This window comes from Eptesicus fuscus, chromosome 22 (assembly GCF_027574615.1).
Source record: "Eptesicus fuscus isolate TK198812 chromosome 22, DD_ASM_mEF_20220401, whole genome shotgun sequence".
NCBI classification, from domain to species: Eukaryota; Metazoa; Chordata; class Mammalia; order Chiroptera; family Vespertilionidae; genus Eptesicus; species Eptesicus fuscus.
Window position 1 is genome coordinate 14,190,495 of NC_072494.1, and position 13,903 is coordinate 14,204,397.

General features: G+C 49.0%; 2 protein-coding genes across 3 annotated transcripts in view; one reads left to right on the forward strand and one right to left on the reverse strand.

Moving 5' to 3' along the window:
• CA14 (carbonic anhydrase 14) lies at positions 1 to 6,397 on the reverse strand. The gene is made up of 11 exons (XM_008155900.3): positions 6,315 to 6,397; positions 4,341 to 4,361; positions 3,048 to 3,227; positions 2,329 to 2,471; positions 2,011 to 2,106; positions 1,773 to 1,839; positions 1,403 to 1,560; positions 1,186 to 1,306; positions 942 to 962; positions 739 to 823; positions 1 to 380 (listed from the first exon to the last, which is right to left on the reverse strand). The coding sequence occupies exons 1-11, from the start codon at positions 6,364 to 6,366 to the stop codon at positions 317 to 319; spliced, it is 1,008 nt and encodes a 335-aa protein (XP_008154122.2). The 5' UTR covers positions 6,367 to 6,397; the 3' UTR covers positions 1 to 316.
• Positions 6,259 to 13,903, forward strand: part of ANP32E (acidic nuclear phosphoprotein 32 family member E) — a 26,547-nt gene continuing 18,902 nt past the window's right edge. The window contains exon 1 of one of the 2 annotated variants that reach the window (XM_054712321.1): positions 6,259 to 6,392. The gene's annotated coding sequence lies outside the window, so the exon portion shown is untranslated. Of the gene's footprint in view, positions 6,393 to 6,847; positions 6,864 to 13,903 lie in introns of those variants that run through there. The other variant, XM_054712323.1, reaches the window with a different exon arrangement.

Sequence of the window (13,903 nt, forward strand, 5' to 3'; positions counted from 1 at the left end):
AACAGCAACCCTTTTCCCTGAGGGGATATCCTGCCCAGATCTAGGGAAAGAGCCATAAAGGAGAGGGGCTGGGGGGACTTTGGGACACATTTCCAACTTCCCCTACAACCAAACACAGTTTGCCCTCTGCATTATCAATGTAGGGGCCGCCACATCTCTTATATGTTTTGAGAGACTGAAGTTCTTTCTTGACTGAGAGCCAGTCCATGACTGTCTGGAGGAAGGAGGGGTTTGTATTTCTGGCCAGTCCCTATCCCCCATTCTAGAAGCTCCCTGACAGGTCTGATTTGGGCGTCCATGATGTTCGAGATGGAGTCTATTCCATGGTGGCTTGTGCTGAGGTGAATCCCACACTCTTCTCGTTTCTCAACTTCTTCTTCCTGGAACAGGGAATGGTTCATGGACATGACTGGTGTCCTGAGAGAGACAGCTCAGTGGTCGGCAAACTGTCCTAAGAGAGACAGCTAAGTGGTCGGCAAACTGCGGCTTGCGAGCCACATGCAGCTCTTTGGCCCCTTGAGTGTGGCTCTTCCACAAAATACCACGGCCTGGGCGAGTCTGTTTTGAAGAAGTGGCGTTAGAAGTTTAAGTTTCAAAAATTGGGCTCTCAAAAGAAATTTCAATCGTTGTACTGTTGATATTTGGCTCTGTGGACTAATGAGTTTGCCGACCACCGGACTAGGAGAATGCTTTTCAGTAGGAAAGAAGGGACTAGAGGAATGAGAAGTAGGGCCTCACTGAATTCTCTTAGCGATGAAATAAACAACCAGCAGAAGGCAGGCGCTGCCAATCAAGATTCCCACTCCTAGGCTCAGCATTTCACCTGGGAGAGAGAGATGGAAGGTGTCAGCCTAAGACTGACATAGATATTGAGCCCTTCCCTTGCTTGTTGAGGAGCCCCCCCCCCCCCCCCCCCCCAGTAACTGGGTAGGGTGCCTTACCTGTGGTATACGAGGATTCGTCTGTAAGGGAAGGAAACTTGGGTCAGTGGGGCGTCAGGTCCCCACCCCAGCTTGCCCCTGTACTTGGGGAAGTCACCTGGCCACTGAGGGTTGGGCAGTGGTTCCCAGTCCGAGTCCTGGAAACCCTTACCCTCATAGCCATCTTTTCCTTCCAGGGGCCCCCTAGTTCCTGCCATGGAGAACCCCAGTTTCCCATCTCCTTTTCCGAGCTTTGTACAGTCACCTTGGTTGAAAGAAGCAAGGACTGTTCGCTGGTTGAGAGGTTGGAGGACTCGGTAGTTCTGCACCAGGAGCTGAGAGGGCTCCTTCTCTGTAGAGAATAGTGTCTCCTGAAGCTTTTCCAGCTAGAAGAGTGGGGTTCGAGGAGAGTGTCACTTAGGCGTGGGAAAGGGTCTGGGGTTACAACTATGTCTTTGCTGCCTGACCTCTCCACCACTCACCTGTCCCTTTGAAATCTGGACCTTTTGACTGAAGACTGTCCAGAGCACACTCTGGTGGCAGGGGGGTGTGGTGAGCGAGCCATTGTAGCGGAAGTACTGTGCCAGCACTGGGGGGAGCAGCTCTTTCACGCTGAAGGGAGGCACTGCGGTCATCTGACCTGGGGGAGAGCGGACTGGGATCACCCTCGCGCTGCACCCTAGCTTCCCCAGGTAGGGCGCCCGGAAGCACAGTTCCTGCTGCTACCTCGCTCCCTCATCTCTGGCCTCTTGGTATTTTTTTTTTCTTCTTTTTTTGCAGTGGGAGTGGGGGAGGGGGGATTTCTTTGAAGTCTAATCTCACCTTGTCCTAAAACAGACCTTTAGGGCTCACCTTTATACCTGATTTCATGCAAGTGACTCAGAATGTGCTCATAGGCTGGATTCTCAGTCTCGCCCTCCTGGAAAGGGAGAGAGTTTGGCCTGAGTCCGTGTTCGGAGTAAGACATTCATTAGAAAATAAATGGTCAGAGTGGTTGCTGACTTGCCTTGGGAGGGAGACATGGGCAGAATAGGACTGAGGGGTGCAGCGGGAGTGAAGAGAGACCTAGAAGGAAGTGGGGGCCACTAACCTCAATGAGGATGCCCAAGACAGCCAGGCCCTCGGGGCTCTTAGCAGCCTCACTGAAGCTGTTATAGGAATCCGAATCGTAATGCACAACGTGGAGCTGAGGGGAGAGGGAATCGCATCGTTTCATGTTTCTCCACTACCCGCTCCCAAAGGCTCTGACCCCAGCCGCTATCACCCCCACTTTCCGCATGCCCCACATCTCTCCCACAAGCGTTGGCGTTATCCTCCACGTATGACTTTTCCAGCTTCCAGACCCTCCTTTCCCTGGGGCCCACCCTGCCTGTCACCACGTGCTAGTCCAAGCCTCGCTCTCTGGTACCTCTGCAGCTGTGGCTTTGCTGTTGATCTGGTGCTCTGACCCCATCAGGGATCCTTTCTGACCCCAGTGCAGGTGGAGCTGGACAGCGACATATTTCCCGGGAAGGCCCTCCAGGTACAGGGTAGGGGGCAGAGAGAGCTGCACTGTGCGGGGGAGAGCGAGCTGGGGTTGGTAGAGGAATGTGGACACATCCCCACCCCTGGGTTGCCACCAACTCTTGGGAGACTTGGCCAGCCTTCTCCGTCTTCCTTCACCCATAGCAGCACCCAGTTCTTCCCATGGGCCCCTGCTCTTCTAGCACACCTTTCTCGCTGAAGATCAAGGCGATGGTGTTATACTAATCCACCCAGAGAGCTTGAGCATAGACCAGGCGTCCTCAAACTGCGGCCCGCGGGCCACATGCGGGTGTTTTTGCCGTTTTGTTTTTTTACTTCAAAATAAGATATGTGCGGTGTGCATAGGAATTTGTTCATAGTTTTTTTTAAACTATAGTCCGGCCCTCCAACGGTCTGAGGGACAGTGAACTGGCCCCCCGTTTAAGAAGTTGGAGGACCCCTGGCATAGACATTCAGTTCCCACTTTTGCTACGGGAGCCTCATCCCCATGCTCACATCTCCAAGCTTATAGAGAAGCCTCAGGACTTAGAAGTTAGGAGAACGCTTCTCCCCTGACTAAGGTTGGGCCTAGAGCTTTCCCTTGCGGAGACCGGGGCTGTTTACCTGTGTGGCCATTATTGTGCAGCTCCAGAGGCTTGGTGCCAGGCTGGTCATATCCGTGAGGCCGCAGAGCGGGCAACTTGGAGTCAAAAGTCACACTGCTTGTCTGGATATTGACGGGGGACTGGGCATTGCCTCCACACTCAGGGAAGGAGGCTGGCCAGTGGTCTTGACCATGTGGGCCTGGCGGAAGTTACCACAGATACTTGTCCTGCCCTCCAGCAACCACCCCACCAGGTTACACTGTGTGGAGGTAGAAATGCGCGTCCTCCCACCCCGGGTGAAGACCCCAGTTGTGTCCAGCTGGGTGAGGGAGGCCCTGCTGGACCTGATGCTTCCGTGTCGTGTCTTCCCCCTGCCCCGGGGCAGGGATGACCCCCCAGCTTTCCTGATAAATGGGGGTAGTGGGTTTTACTTACCTGTAGGCTGAGGACAAGGAAGCTCACTGAGAGGAAGAGGGGCTAGATAAAACACCTGCACACCCAGCCCGGGGGAGGGGAGGAGCAGCGGGAAAGCTGGGGAAATACACGGTCCCGGAGAGGCAGGGTCTCTAGGGCTTTCCCTCATTTGCTTTTTGCTCTCACCCTGGACCTTGCATTGACTCTGGACTTCAGTTAAGTTATTAATCAGAAGTTCAAAGGAATTGAATTCCACCTCCATCAGGATCACAAACAATCCTGCCATTCTGTGCCTCACCCCTGACCTCCAGTTCTGTTCCAATTCCAGGTGCAGGCTGGGGGTAGAATCGATTAGGATAGAAAGAGAGGTAGGAGGTGAGTTGGCAGCTAAGCTCACAGTTCATTTTCCCTAGCCCCGTGGTCGGCAAACCGCGGCTCGCGGGCCACATGCGGCTCTTTGGCCCCTTGAGTGTGGCTCTTCCACAAAATACCACGGCCTGGGCGAGTCTATTTTGAAGAAGTGGCGTTAGAAGAAGTTTAAGTTTCAAAAATGTGGCTCTCAAAAGAAATTTCAATTGTACTGTTGATATTTGGCTCTGTTGACTAATGAGTTTGCCGACCACTGCCCTAACCAATATTCTTTCCACTCCAATTCCCTCATCCCACAGACTGAGGACATAACTGTCTTTTCTGCTGAGTCAGGAGGTGTGGGATTTGATGATTAGAACAAGGTCTAGGAGTCACAGATCCAAAACCTAGGACATGGGGTGATGGGGAAGGAAAGAAGCTAGGGCGAAAAGCTAAAGGATGCCATACGACATAACTCCTCCTGCCAGGTGAAGAGGTCCCAGTGTGAAAGGAGAAATCAGTGTAGGTAGGCCTCGGATTCAGCTCTCACCCTCATATGTCCAGTGTTCATCTGCAAGGCAGAGTAATTTGAGTTACAGCCTGGGGCAGGGCCCTCTGGGGCATCTGTACCCTCCACCTCCCTCCCTGCTCGCTCTTTCTCCTCCCTCCGCTCCAGCACTTCCCAAAGGAAGCCCTGAAACTGGACACCTCAGTGGAAAGGTCGGAAAGGTCGGGGGCCTATTTAAAATCCCCAGCCAGGCTGTGCCTGTGCTTACTGAGAAAGGGGGAGGAGAAATGAAGAGAGATAAAGGCCGGAGACTAAAATTAACCTGGACCCAAATGAGCAGTCCACCCAGCCCTCACTTTTCTCCAGCCTGTGCCAATCTAACAACATCCGGGGTGAGAGGAGGGTGTGGGCAGGGGGTCTGGAGGAAAGAGATGAACGGGGAGGGAAAAGAAGTTCAGAGTAGGGGACAGTGTTACTGAGGGGAGCAGGGCGGTAATTCCTTTGCTCTGAAGCATTGCTCAAATCAAAGCACTGAGCTGGAAGCGAACATTTAACTTCCTCCTCTGGTCCCGGTAACTCTAAAGGGAACTTCCCCCATCACCGGGAGCCTCTGCTCCCTAGATTCCCAGATGGCCAGGGGAGGCGGGAGGCAGGCCAGGGTCCACTCTACATGGAGGGTGGTGGGTGGGCACAGGCAGCCAGGCTGGCCGGGACAGGATGAAAGTGAAGCATTGTGTGTGGAAAGAGAGCTGCCAGCTGGGTCACATGCCCGGCTCTCGTGCAGTCCCGTCCGGGGCCGACAGGCAGGGGGTCTGCTGGTGCAGCCCTCACCTCACCCAGGGCCAAGCTGCTTCCAGGGGAAAAGCCGGCCCTTCTCGCAGGTTCCGTCTGCATTATTCAAATTGCTAGAAACTTTGGAGAAAAAACCCCAAATTCCTTCCTTTCTCTCTCTTATTCCCTTAAATTCCTCAGACTTCCAAGATATCGTTGATCTCCGTCTTGGGTTGTTCCGCTAGCCCATCCCTTGGTTCAGACAACAGTGAAAAGCCGCCCACGGGGAGGGCTAGAGGAGCCTCCATTCACCGGCTCAGTGGGACGTCCTAACAGCTCGAACCCCTGGCTCTGGGCAGGGGCACCTGGCCCTTCCCCACCGCCAAATCCTCAACACCCTCATTTTACACTGATTCCTGGGGACTTCCCCCATTCTTTCCTTTTTCCTCAGATGCAATTAGCTGCTCTTCATTTGGCCCCACCATCCTCTCTGTTCCACTCGCTCTCTAGACAACCCCCTTCACCGTGTTCTTCCAACGGCTCCTAACCACACACCTACTGGGTGCCGGGTGCTGCGGGAGGCACAGGAAACACAAAAACGAGGGTTGGGGTTCTGGGGACGCCCCGAAGCACCTCAGCCTGTCCTCCCAAGAGTCCCTCCTCATCTCCCTCCTCAGCTCCCTGGGGCTCTGAAAGGCCTTTGTAAACTGTAAAGGGCCCAACCGTGTTGACTATTATTGCTACTTCCTTCTAGGGCAAAACTGGGAAGTTAGTCATTCCTAGACTCAAAGGGACCCTTGGCCATGATGTTCATAGTCCGGCATCAGGGTCTGAGTTAAGCCGGCGGTTAGGGTATACCCCTCTGTGACATCAGCTTTTCATTTTCTCGCTCCAGGGCTCTCTGACTCCCTAATTGGAGGAGTTAGTAAATGAAACAGGCCAGGAGGGCTGCCTGGGACTAGGGCAGTGGGGGGAGAGCTCTGGAGAGAATCTGTAGCCAGCACAGAGGTTCCAGAGTGTTTCCACATCCTACCCCCCCCCCCCCGCCCCAGCTTTCCCCCCTCCTCACTAACAGCAGGGCTGGAAAGGCAAAGGGAAAAGAAGGAAAGTGGTCTTCTCCCACCCCTCTGTTTCCCCCCTAATCACTGTGACTATTTTTCCAGCCCCTAGGCTTCCTTAACCACTCTTCTCCCGCTAAGCTTTCGTAAGGACATCTGCACCGACCCGACATTCAGATGTACCTACCCCCGAGAGCAGCCAGGATCCAAATCACCTGTAGCAGGAGCGTGAAGAACATGATGGTATCCTCGGAAGGAGCACAAGGTACTGGGAGTTTGGAGATTGGAGGACCAGATGAGAGAGAGGGAGAGGGAGAGAGAGAGAGAGAGAGAGAGAGAGAGAGAGAGAGAGACCTGAAGTTGAATGTATTTGTCTCTGCTGTCTCTGTGTCTCTGTGGGCTTCCAGGTGGTTGGTTTTCAGTAGGCTACCGTTGGTTTCAAGGTCCCCAGGACAAATCTCGCTGCCTTCTCTCTGGGCCCTCTCTCTTTTATCTCCCTCTGCAGTCTTCACTCTACTTGCTGGCCAGCGACTTCACAATTGCCTTCTGCTTTTAAGGTGGCTCTGGATGGGTATAGGTGGGGAGCTGGGCTGCCTGGGTTGCTGGCCAACAGCTCCTTAAATAGCCGATTAGGCATGCAGGATGGCCCTGCTCAGAGCCGGAGCACGCTGAGCGCACCCTGGGTGCACCCTGGGTTTCACTGGAGACCTGGCCCTGGCTCAGGAGCCCAGCTGGGGTGAGCTCTTCCTTCCTCCTCTTTTCACACAGACACTGTTCAGATGGGTGTCCCCTGGAGGGGGAGGGGGCAGGGAAGGAGGGCTTCGGGGTTCAATCCAGCCCACTCAGGGGGACACTGGGTTCTCATTCCCCGGCTGGCTGCTCTGAGGAGCAACTCCCTGGGTGGTATGGGGCAGATGGTGGGAGGGCCTTTTCCAATCTCCTGAAGAATTTGAACTGTGCTGGAATAGGAAGAGTCCAGAGTTAGGAGACAGGTAGCCAGGAGGAGTTGGGAGACTCAGGGTAGGAAGTCAAGGACTAAAACCTGAGTTGTGGGAAATAAAGAAGAGAAGCGAGGCGAGGAGAACTCGTCTGGAGTGCCTGTCACCACCCCCTTCCCACGGCGAGGCCTGGGTCCACGTGCCTGTGTGGCCGGGGTGGGGGGGTGGGGGTTTTGTTTGTTGTATAAAGCCCATTTGTGTGCCCAGCGGGGGAGGGGCCCGAGCAGCACCATGGGGAGACGGCGGCTCCAACTGCCAGACCCAGGCACCTCCCTCCCCAGGGAGTCCAGATCTAGGGCAGGCTTTTGTCCCTGAAAAGGACACTAACCCCTGGCAGGGAGGCCAGGGCAGGAGGGGAGATGGGGAGGCCTTAGGAACAATCCCTACCATCACCAAAAAAGGCGGGCTCCAGAGAAAGAGAGGGGAGGGAGCGCAGACAGACCATGTGATCCCGCTGGAAGAGGGGCCAGGGTCTTCCCTCCTGCCCAACAAAGGGCCGAGCGGGACACGTGGGGCCCAGTGAAACCTGCCACCAGGGCGCTGGGCGCGGGGCTGTGTCAGGAATGTGGGCTGCTGCTTGCTCCCCCACGGGACTGGAAATCCCGATCGGAATGTACACCCAAAGTCCTTCATTAGAGAACGGGAAACCCACAGATACTTCCAAACCACACGCTGCAGTCTCTTTCTCCTCCATCCCCTTCATCAGTCACCAGCCAGGAGGATGCTCCCATCTGCCCTCCCTCCTCGCTCCTGCTAAGTAGCAATAAACAGCCCAAACAAAGGGAGCGGAAGCTAAATAAGGGAGCAGGGTAAAAGCCGAGCAGAATAAAGCTGTGCAGGATCATCAGCACCTGCAGACGCAGGAGCCCCCAGGCTTTCTGGGATCGATCTGCAAAGCCAAGCCATTTTGCAGATGTCACTTCCTTTTTAATTCTCTCGTCAGCCTCGATATGATTTTTCCCTTACAGGAAAGTTGTTGTTGTTGTTAATCCTGACCCAAGGATATATTTTTCTATTGATTTTTATTTTTTAGAGGAAGTGCAAGGCAGGGAGGGAGGGGGAAAGAGAGAGAAACATCAATGTGAGAAAGACATATGATTGGTTGCTTCCCACATGCTCCCCAGCCGGTCTGGGTTCAAACCTGCAACCCTGGTACATGCCCTTGACAGGGAGTCGAATCCTCAACCCCTCAACCCCTTGTGCATGGGCTGATGCTCTATCCATTGAGCAACACCAGCCAACACATTTACAGGAAAGTTTTGTTTTGAGGTTCCCATAAAGTCCCCACACATCCCATCTAAGAAGAATGGATGGTAAAGTGTCCATTAGACTTCCTGGGAATGAGGATAGGTATCACAGAGGAACAAGAAGGAAAAAAAGAAAAGAAAAAAAAGAAAAGAAAAGAAAAGAAAAGAAAAGAAAAGAAAAGAAAAAGCAGAGCCCTGGCTGGTGTTGGCCTGTGCACCGAAGGGTCCTGGATTCCATTCCCAATCAAAGGCCAATACTTGGGTTGCAGGTTCACTCTCTGCCCCCTGGTCGGGGTGTGTGTGGGAGGCAACCAGTGAGGTGTGTCTCTCTCACGTTGATGTTTCTCTCTCCTTCCCTCTCCTCCCTCCCGCCCTTCCGCTCTCTCTGAAAAGCAATGGAAAAAATATTCTCTGGTGAGGATTAACAAAAATAAAATAAAATAAAGCAAAGAAAGCAGAGACGTCTTTTGCTTGGCACTAAAGAAGGGGCCTGATCAGAATGACCTCAGAGTTCCTGGGGAGCGCCTGGGGCTGTGATTCAACCTCCCGAGGCAGATAGTGTGTCCTGCCAGGCGCCACCTCCTGGTTGTCTGTGAACTTTTTTTTTTAAACTTTAATTTTTAGAATTTTAATTTAAAATGTTTTGTGAGTGATTCCTCCTGGGAAGTGTCTCACTGCCGGTGGGCTCTGGGACTTTGTCTACACAACTGAACACTGTTTCACAAAGCCGCCTTAGCCCCAGCTCAGCGCTTTCTCACCTCCGAGGGAGCAGCTCACCTAGGCCCTCGTGCTTCCCAGAAGGACAAAGGGCCTGGCTTCTAGAAGAGAGAAGCACCGTCTCCAGAGACTTGCCTTTATCTTGATCTTTGGCTCCCATGTGGATATTTCTGATGTCACCAGGCTGCTTTGGGATAGATGGCAAGAGGAGCCTTATATGTTTAAGAAAAAAAGCCTCCCTACTCCCCCCCCCCCCCCCCCCCCCCCCCACACACACACTCCCCCCCAGCCCCTTAGTTGCTACTCAGACTCTGGCACCTTTGTTTTAATTCCGCTTCTCCCTTTCCAGCCCTTGCCTTAACCGGGTTTGGCTGAAACCCTACAACAACCAAGGCACTCCGCTGCCTCTGGCGCCATCTCCTGACCTTTCAAAGGTAGTGAAATGTGAACAGGTCAGAATCAAAGGCGTCCAAGTGTGGCGAGTTTTTGGTTTGTTTTTCCTTCAAAGGCCCTTTTAAGAAAAGGATATTTAAACTTACTAAATATCCCAAATAGTCTAAAACACCTTACAGGAACCCACTAGGTTCTCTGAGTTTGTATGAAGAGTATATGAGAGTTCAGAGAGGCAGGGAGGCAGATCAAAAGGAACTTCCTCAAGCAGTACAGGTGGTAGCTAATTGCTGAGGACAGAGAATCAATGAGGAGACAGAATTGGGTAGCATCTGATTTCCTAAAAGTGCAAGCAACTGTGTTCCATGAAGTTATACACACCAGAAATAGTCCAACTTGATAGATACTCACATTTATGATCACACCCTTGTCTTCTAACCCATGGGTACTGAAGCCCCCTTAGGTGAACACAAAAGTTTCCAAGAATTAAAGTAATTTGGGGGAGGGGTGGGTCACTTTCTCAGTTTTCCAGTTCACATGCAGGACAGATACAGTATAAGAATCTTGTAGAAAGAGGACAGGTAAGAATTTGTGGTCTGAAATGTTGCAACTTTAATTAAAAAGGAGTAATTTTGTGTCATGCATTGATTCCATGCCCAGAACACTGCCTGGTACATAAATATTTGCTGATTGAATGAATGAATCTAGTCATTGGGACATTTATTTACCTTTTTTTTTTTTTTACCTTTGGTATTTCGCAGAATTTTAGACCAGAAGGATCCTCAGGAATCATTCCAACTTCCTTATTTACCTTGTAAAGGCTGAGTTTTGAGGGATTTAGGGATTTTCCTGTGGTTTGTCATACGGTTGCTAAGCTGAACCAGAGCAAGGACCTAGGTCCCACTGAACTTTCTCCTGTACCACTGTGTGCATCAGAATCATCTGGAAAGCTTACTAAAATACACATTTCTGGGCCTCCCCCTTTCACAGTTTCTGGTTCCATAGTTTGGGGTATGTCCAGAAATTTGCATTTCTGACAGGTTTCAGTGTGATGCTGAGGCTACTGGTCGGAGGCACCGCACAAGAGTGAATGCCCCGCACCAACTGGAGAAGCAGAGGCAGTAGGGGACCTGCCATTCTTTGTAGGGTCCCAGCCATCTGGGATTGTTCTTTGCAGTCACTTTTGTAGAGTTTAGCAACAATACCTTCGTTAGTTATAAACATTCATGGAATACTTCTAGGCGCTAGGCATCATGCCAGACCCTAGAAATAAAAAATTAATAAGATGTAATCCCTACCTTAAGAACTTCTTAGGAAAAAAAAAAAAAAAAGAACTTCTTAGGGGCCCTAGCTGGTTTGGCTCAATGGATAGAGCGTTGGCCTGCGGACTGAAGGGTCCCGAGTTTGATTCCAGTTGAGGGCACATGCCTGGGTTGTGGGCTTGATCCCCACTAGGGGGCATGCAAGAGGCAACCAATCAATGATTCTCTCTCATCATTGATGTTTCTCTCTCCTCCCTTCCTCTCTGAAATCAATAAAAATATATTTTTAAAAAAGAACTTCTTAGGGGATGCAGATACCTTACCAAATTACTGGAATACAATGGTGACAAGTTCTAATTAGCGGTAGAGCAAAGTGTTTATGGGAACCAAGGTGGATGGACAATTAGCAGTGAGTTTCTTTTCTTTTTTTTTTTTATATATATTTTATTGATTTTTTACAGAGAGGAAGGGAGAGGGATAGAGAGCTAGAAACATCGATGAGAGAGAAACATCGATCAGCTGTCTCCTGCACACTCCCTACTGGGTATGTACCCACAACCAAGGTACATGCCCTTGACAGGAATTGAACCCAGGACCCTTGAGTCTGCAGGCCGACGCTCTATCCACTGAGCCAAACCAGTTAGGTCAGTGAGAGTTTCTTTACCTAATGTCAACAATCTTTCCACAGGATGGGAACATAACCAGGTTCTATAGTTACATGTAAGAACATAAAAATTGCTACTCCAAGGAAGGCAGACTCATGCTTCACTGTCTCTGAGGGTGACACCAAATGATAGGTTATATCAAGGCAGGATTCCCTGAATATAGCTAATAAACTGCTCCCTTTGCAAGGAGGAAGGAAAGAGGATATCATGGTGCCCTAGAATTGTAATTATTCGTTCCATCTGCTTTGGTGGCCACCTCATTCTGCCTATCTTCTCCCTTTTCTTCTTCTTCTCTACCATTCATCTCAAATGATGATTGTGTACCAACCCAAGCAAAAGACATCAACACTTCTACCACTTCCTTTTGATTGTTTGAAGATTCTAGTTAAAGAGAATTTTTTTCTTTATTTTTGAAGAAACCTTTATGTCTGAATTGCTATAGGAATAGAAATTAGAGGGCAATACACCAAAATCTTGTGATGTGGGTAGGTTACTAGTGGTTTAAATCATCCCCGAAATAAGAAGTCTATTCTCGGATCAGAATGTGACAAATGATTTGGATTTCTTTGAAACCTTATAACGAACTAGCTTGCTGTGCTTTCATTGACATTTTGCTCTCAAAATATCTATACATTTTTCAAAAGGATATGGGTCTTGAAGGGTAAAGTCACTTGGCTGAGGTTACATAGAAATATTAATAGGACAAAGAATCAGGCTCTGACTGACCCCTCACTCAAAAGGTGTTAAAATAATTAAAAAACAAAAACCTTTAAAGAAAATAGAGGGAAGCCCTAGCCAGTTTGACTTAGTGGATGGAGTGTTGGCCTGTGGACCAAAGGGTCCCAGGTTTGATTCCCATCAAGGGCAGGAACCTGGGTTGCAGGCTCCTCCTGGGTCCAGGACCCTGGTCTGGGATCCTGCAGGAGGCAACCAATCGATGTGTCTCTCTCACATTGATGTTTCTCTCTGTCTTTCCCTTTCTCTTCTACTCTCCCTAAAAATCAGTGGAAAAATATCCTCAAGTGAGGATTAACAAAAAAGTAAATAAAAATAAATAAATAAATAAATAAATAAAAGGAAACAGAGGGCACTTCTGGCTCAGTTAATTCCCTGTAGTAGCTGAGGAGGCATTGCTCTGAGGAGGAATTACAAATACAAAAACGAATAAACCTTTTTTTAAAGCTTCAAGTAATTTCTAAGGCAACATCTGCAAAAGTGAAATGCAATATTTTTTAAAGGTTAAATTGGTTTTATTCAATGATTCATAAATCACTTATTAATGCGCTCACAGACCCTGCATTCTCCCCATTGTTCTACCATTCATCTTGCATTTTATTTCATGTATCACATATATTTTATTTAAGTAGCACTCTCACAAGTTGGTTATAAATCCATGCACTTTGGGAAGAATTGACCCTTCTTCTCCTTTTTTAAAACAATAAAAAAGAAACAGTTACTTGGAGTTGGCACCAGAATGGCAGAGAACATTTGATATTGGAAATGGTTTGTCACTTTTCCTTAATTATTATTTTAAATTATAGAAGTAATAGCTGATTAGGGAAAATAGAAGATTCAAAAAATGACATCACTCAAAATTCTCACAACTAGAGATAACCACTGTTAATATTCTGATATCTTACAAACTTTTTTTCTATGAAGCTACATCTGAATGCATATATTTTATATGTATAAATATTGTTTTTACAAAAATAGGACCATTCTATATACATAATTGGTCTATAACTTTTCTAACATTATTTTGTGAACATTCTTCTATGTCAAAAATATAAATCCCTGTCATCAATTTAAACTGCATAGTATTACATAGAAGTAACTCATGTAGTTAACCAATCCTTTGCCTTCAGACTCTTAGGGTCCCCCCGCCCCAGCTTTTACCTATGACAAACAATATTTCAATCACAATATTCTTGTTCACGTATATTTACACATCCGTCCAATTGTTTTTTAAAGTGGAATTGCAAGAGGGTATATACTTAAAAAAAAAACAAAAACCCACCTTTTTATTGTGAAAAAAATGTTCAGGCTCTAGCTGGTTTGGCTCATTGGATAGAGAGCATCAGCCTGCGGACTGAAAGGTCCCAGGTTCAATTCTGGTCAAGGGCACATGCATAGGTTGCAGGCTTGATCCCCAGTAGGGGATGTGCAGGAGGTAGCCAATCAGTGATTCTCTCTCATCATTGATGTTTCTATTTCTCTTTCCCTCTCTCTTCCTCTCTGAAATCAATAAAGATTTTTTTTAAAAAAATGTTCAGATTCATTCATTTTTAAAAATAAAGTTTATGGAGGTATAAATTACACACAGTAAAATCCACCCTTTTTAGTGTACAGTTCTTTGAATTTTGACAAATGCATACAATTGTGTGACACCATCATAATCAAGATGTAGAGCAGTTCATCACCCCTGACACCCTCCCAGCCATAATTCCTTTGTGCCCCTTCATAGTCAGCTTCTCTTCCCACACTCATCCTTTGGTCA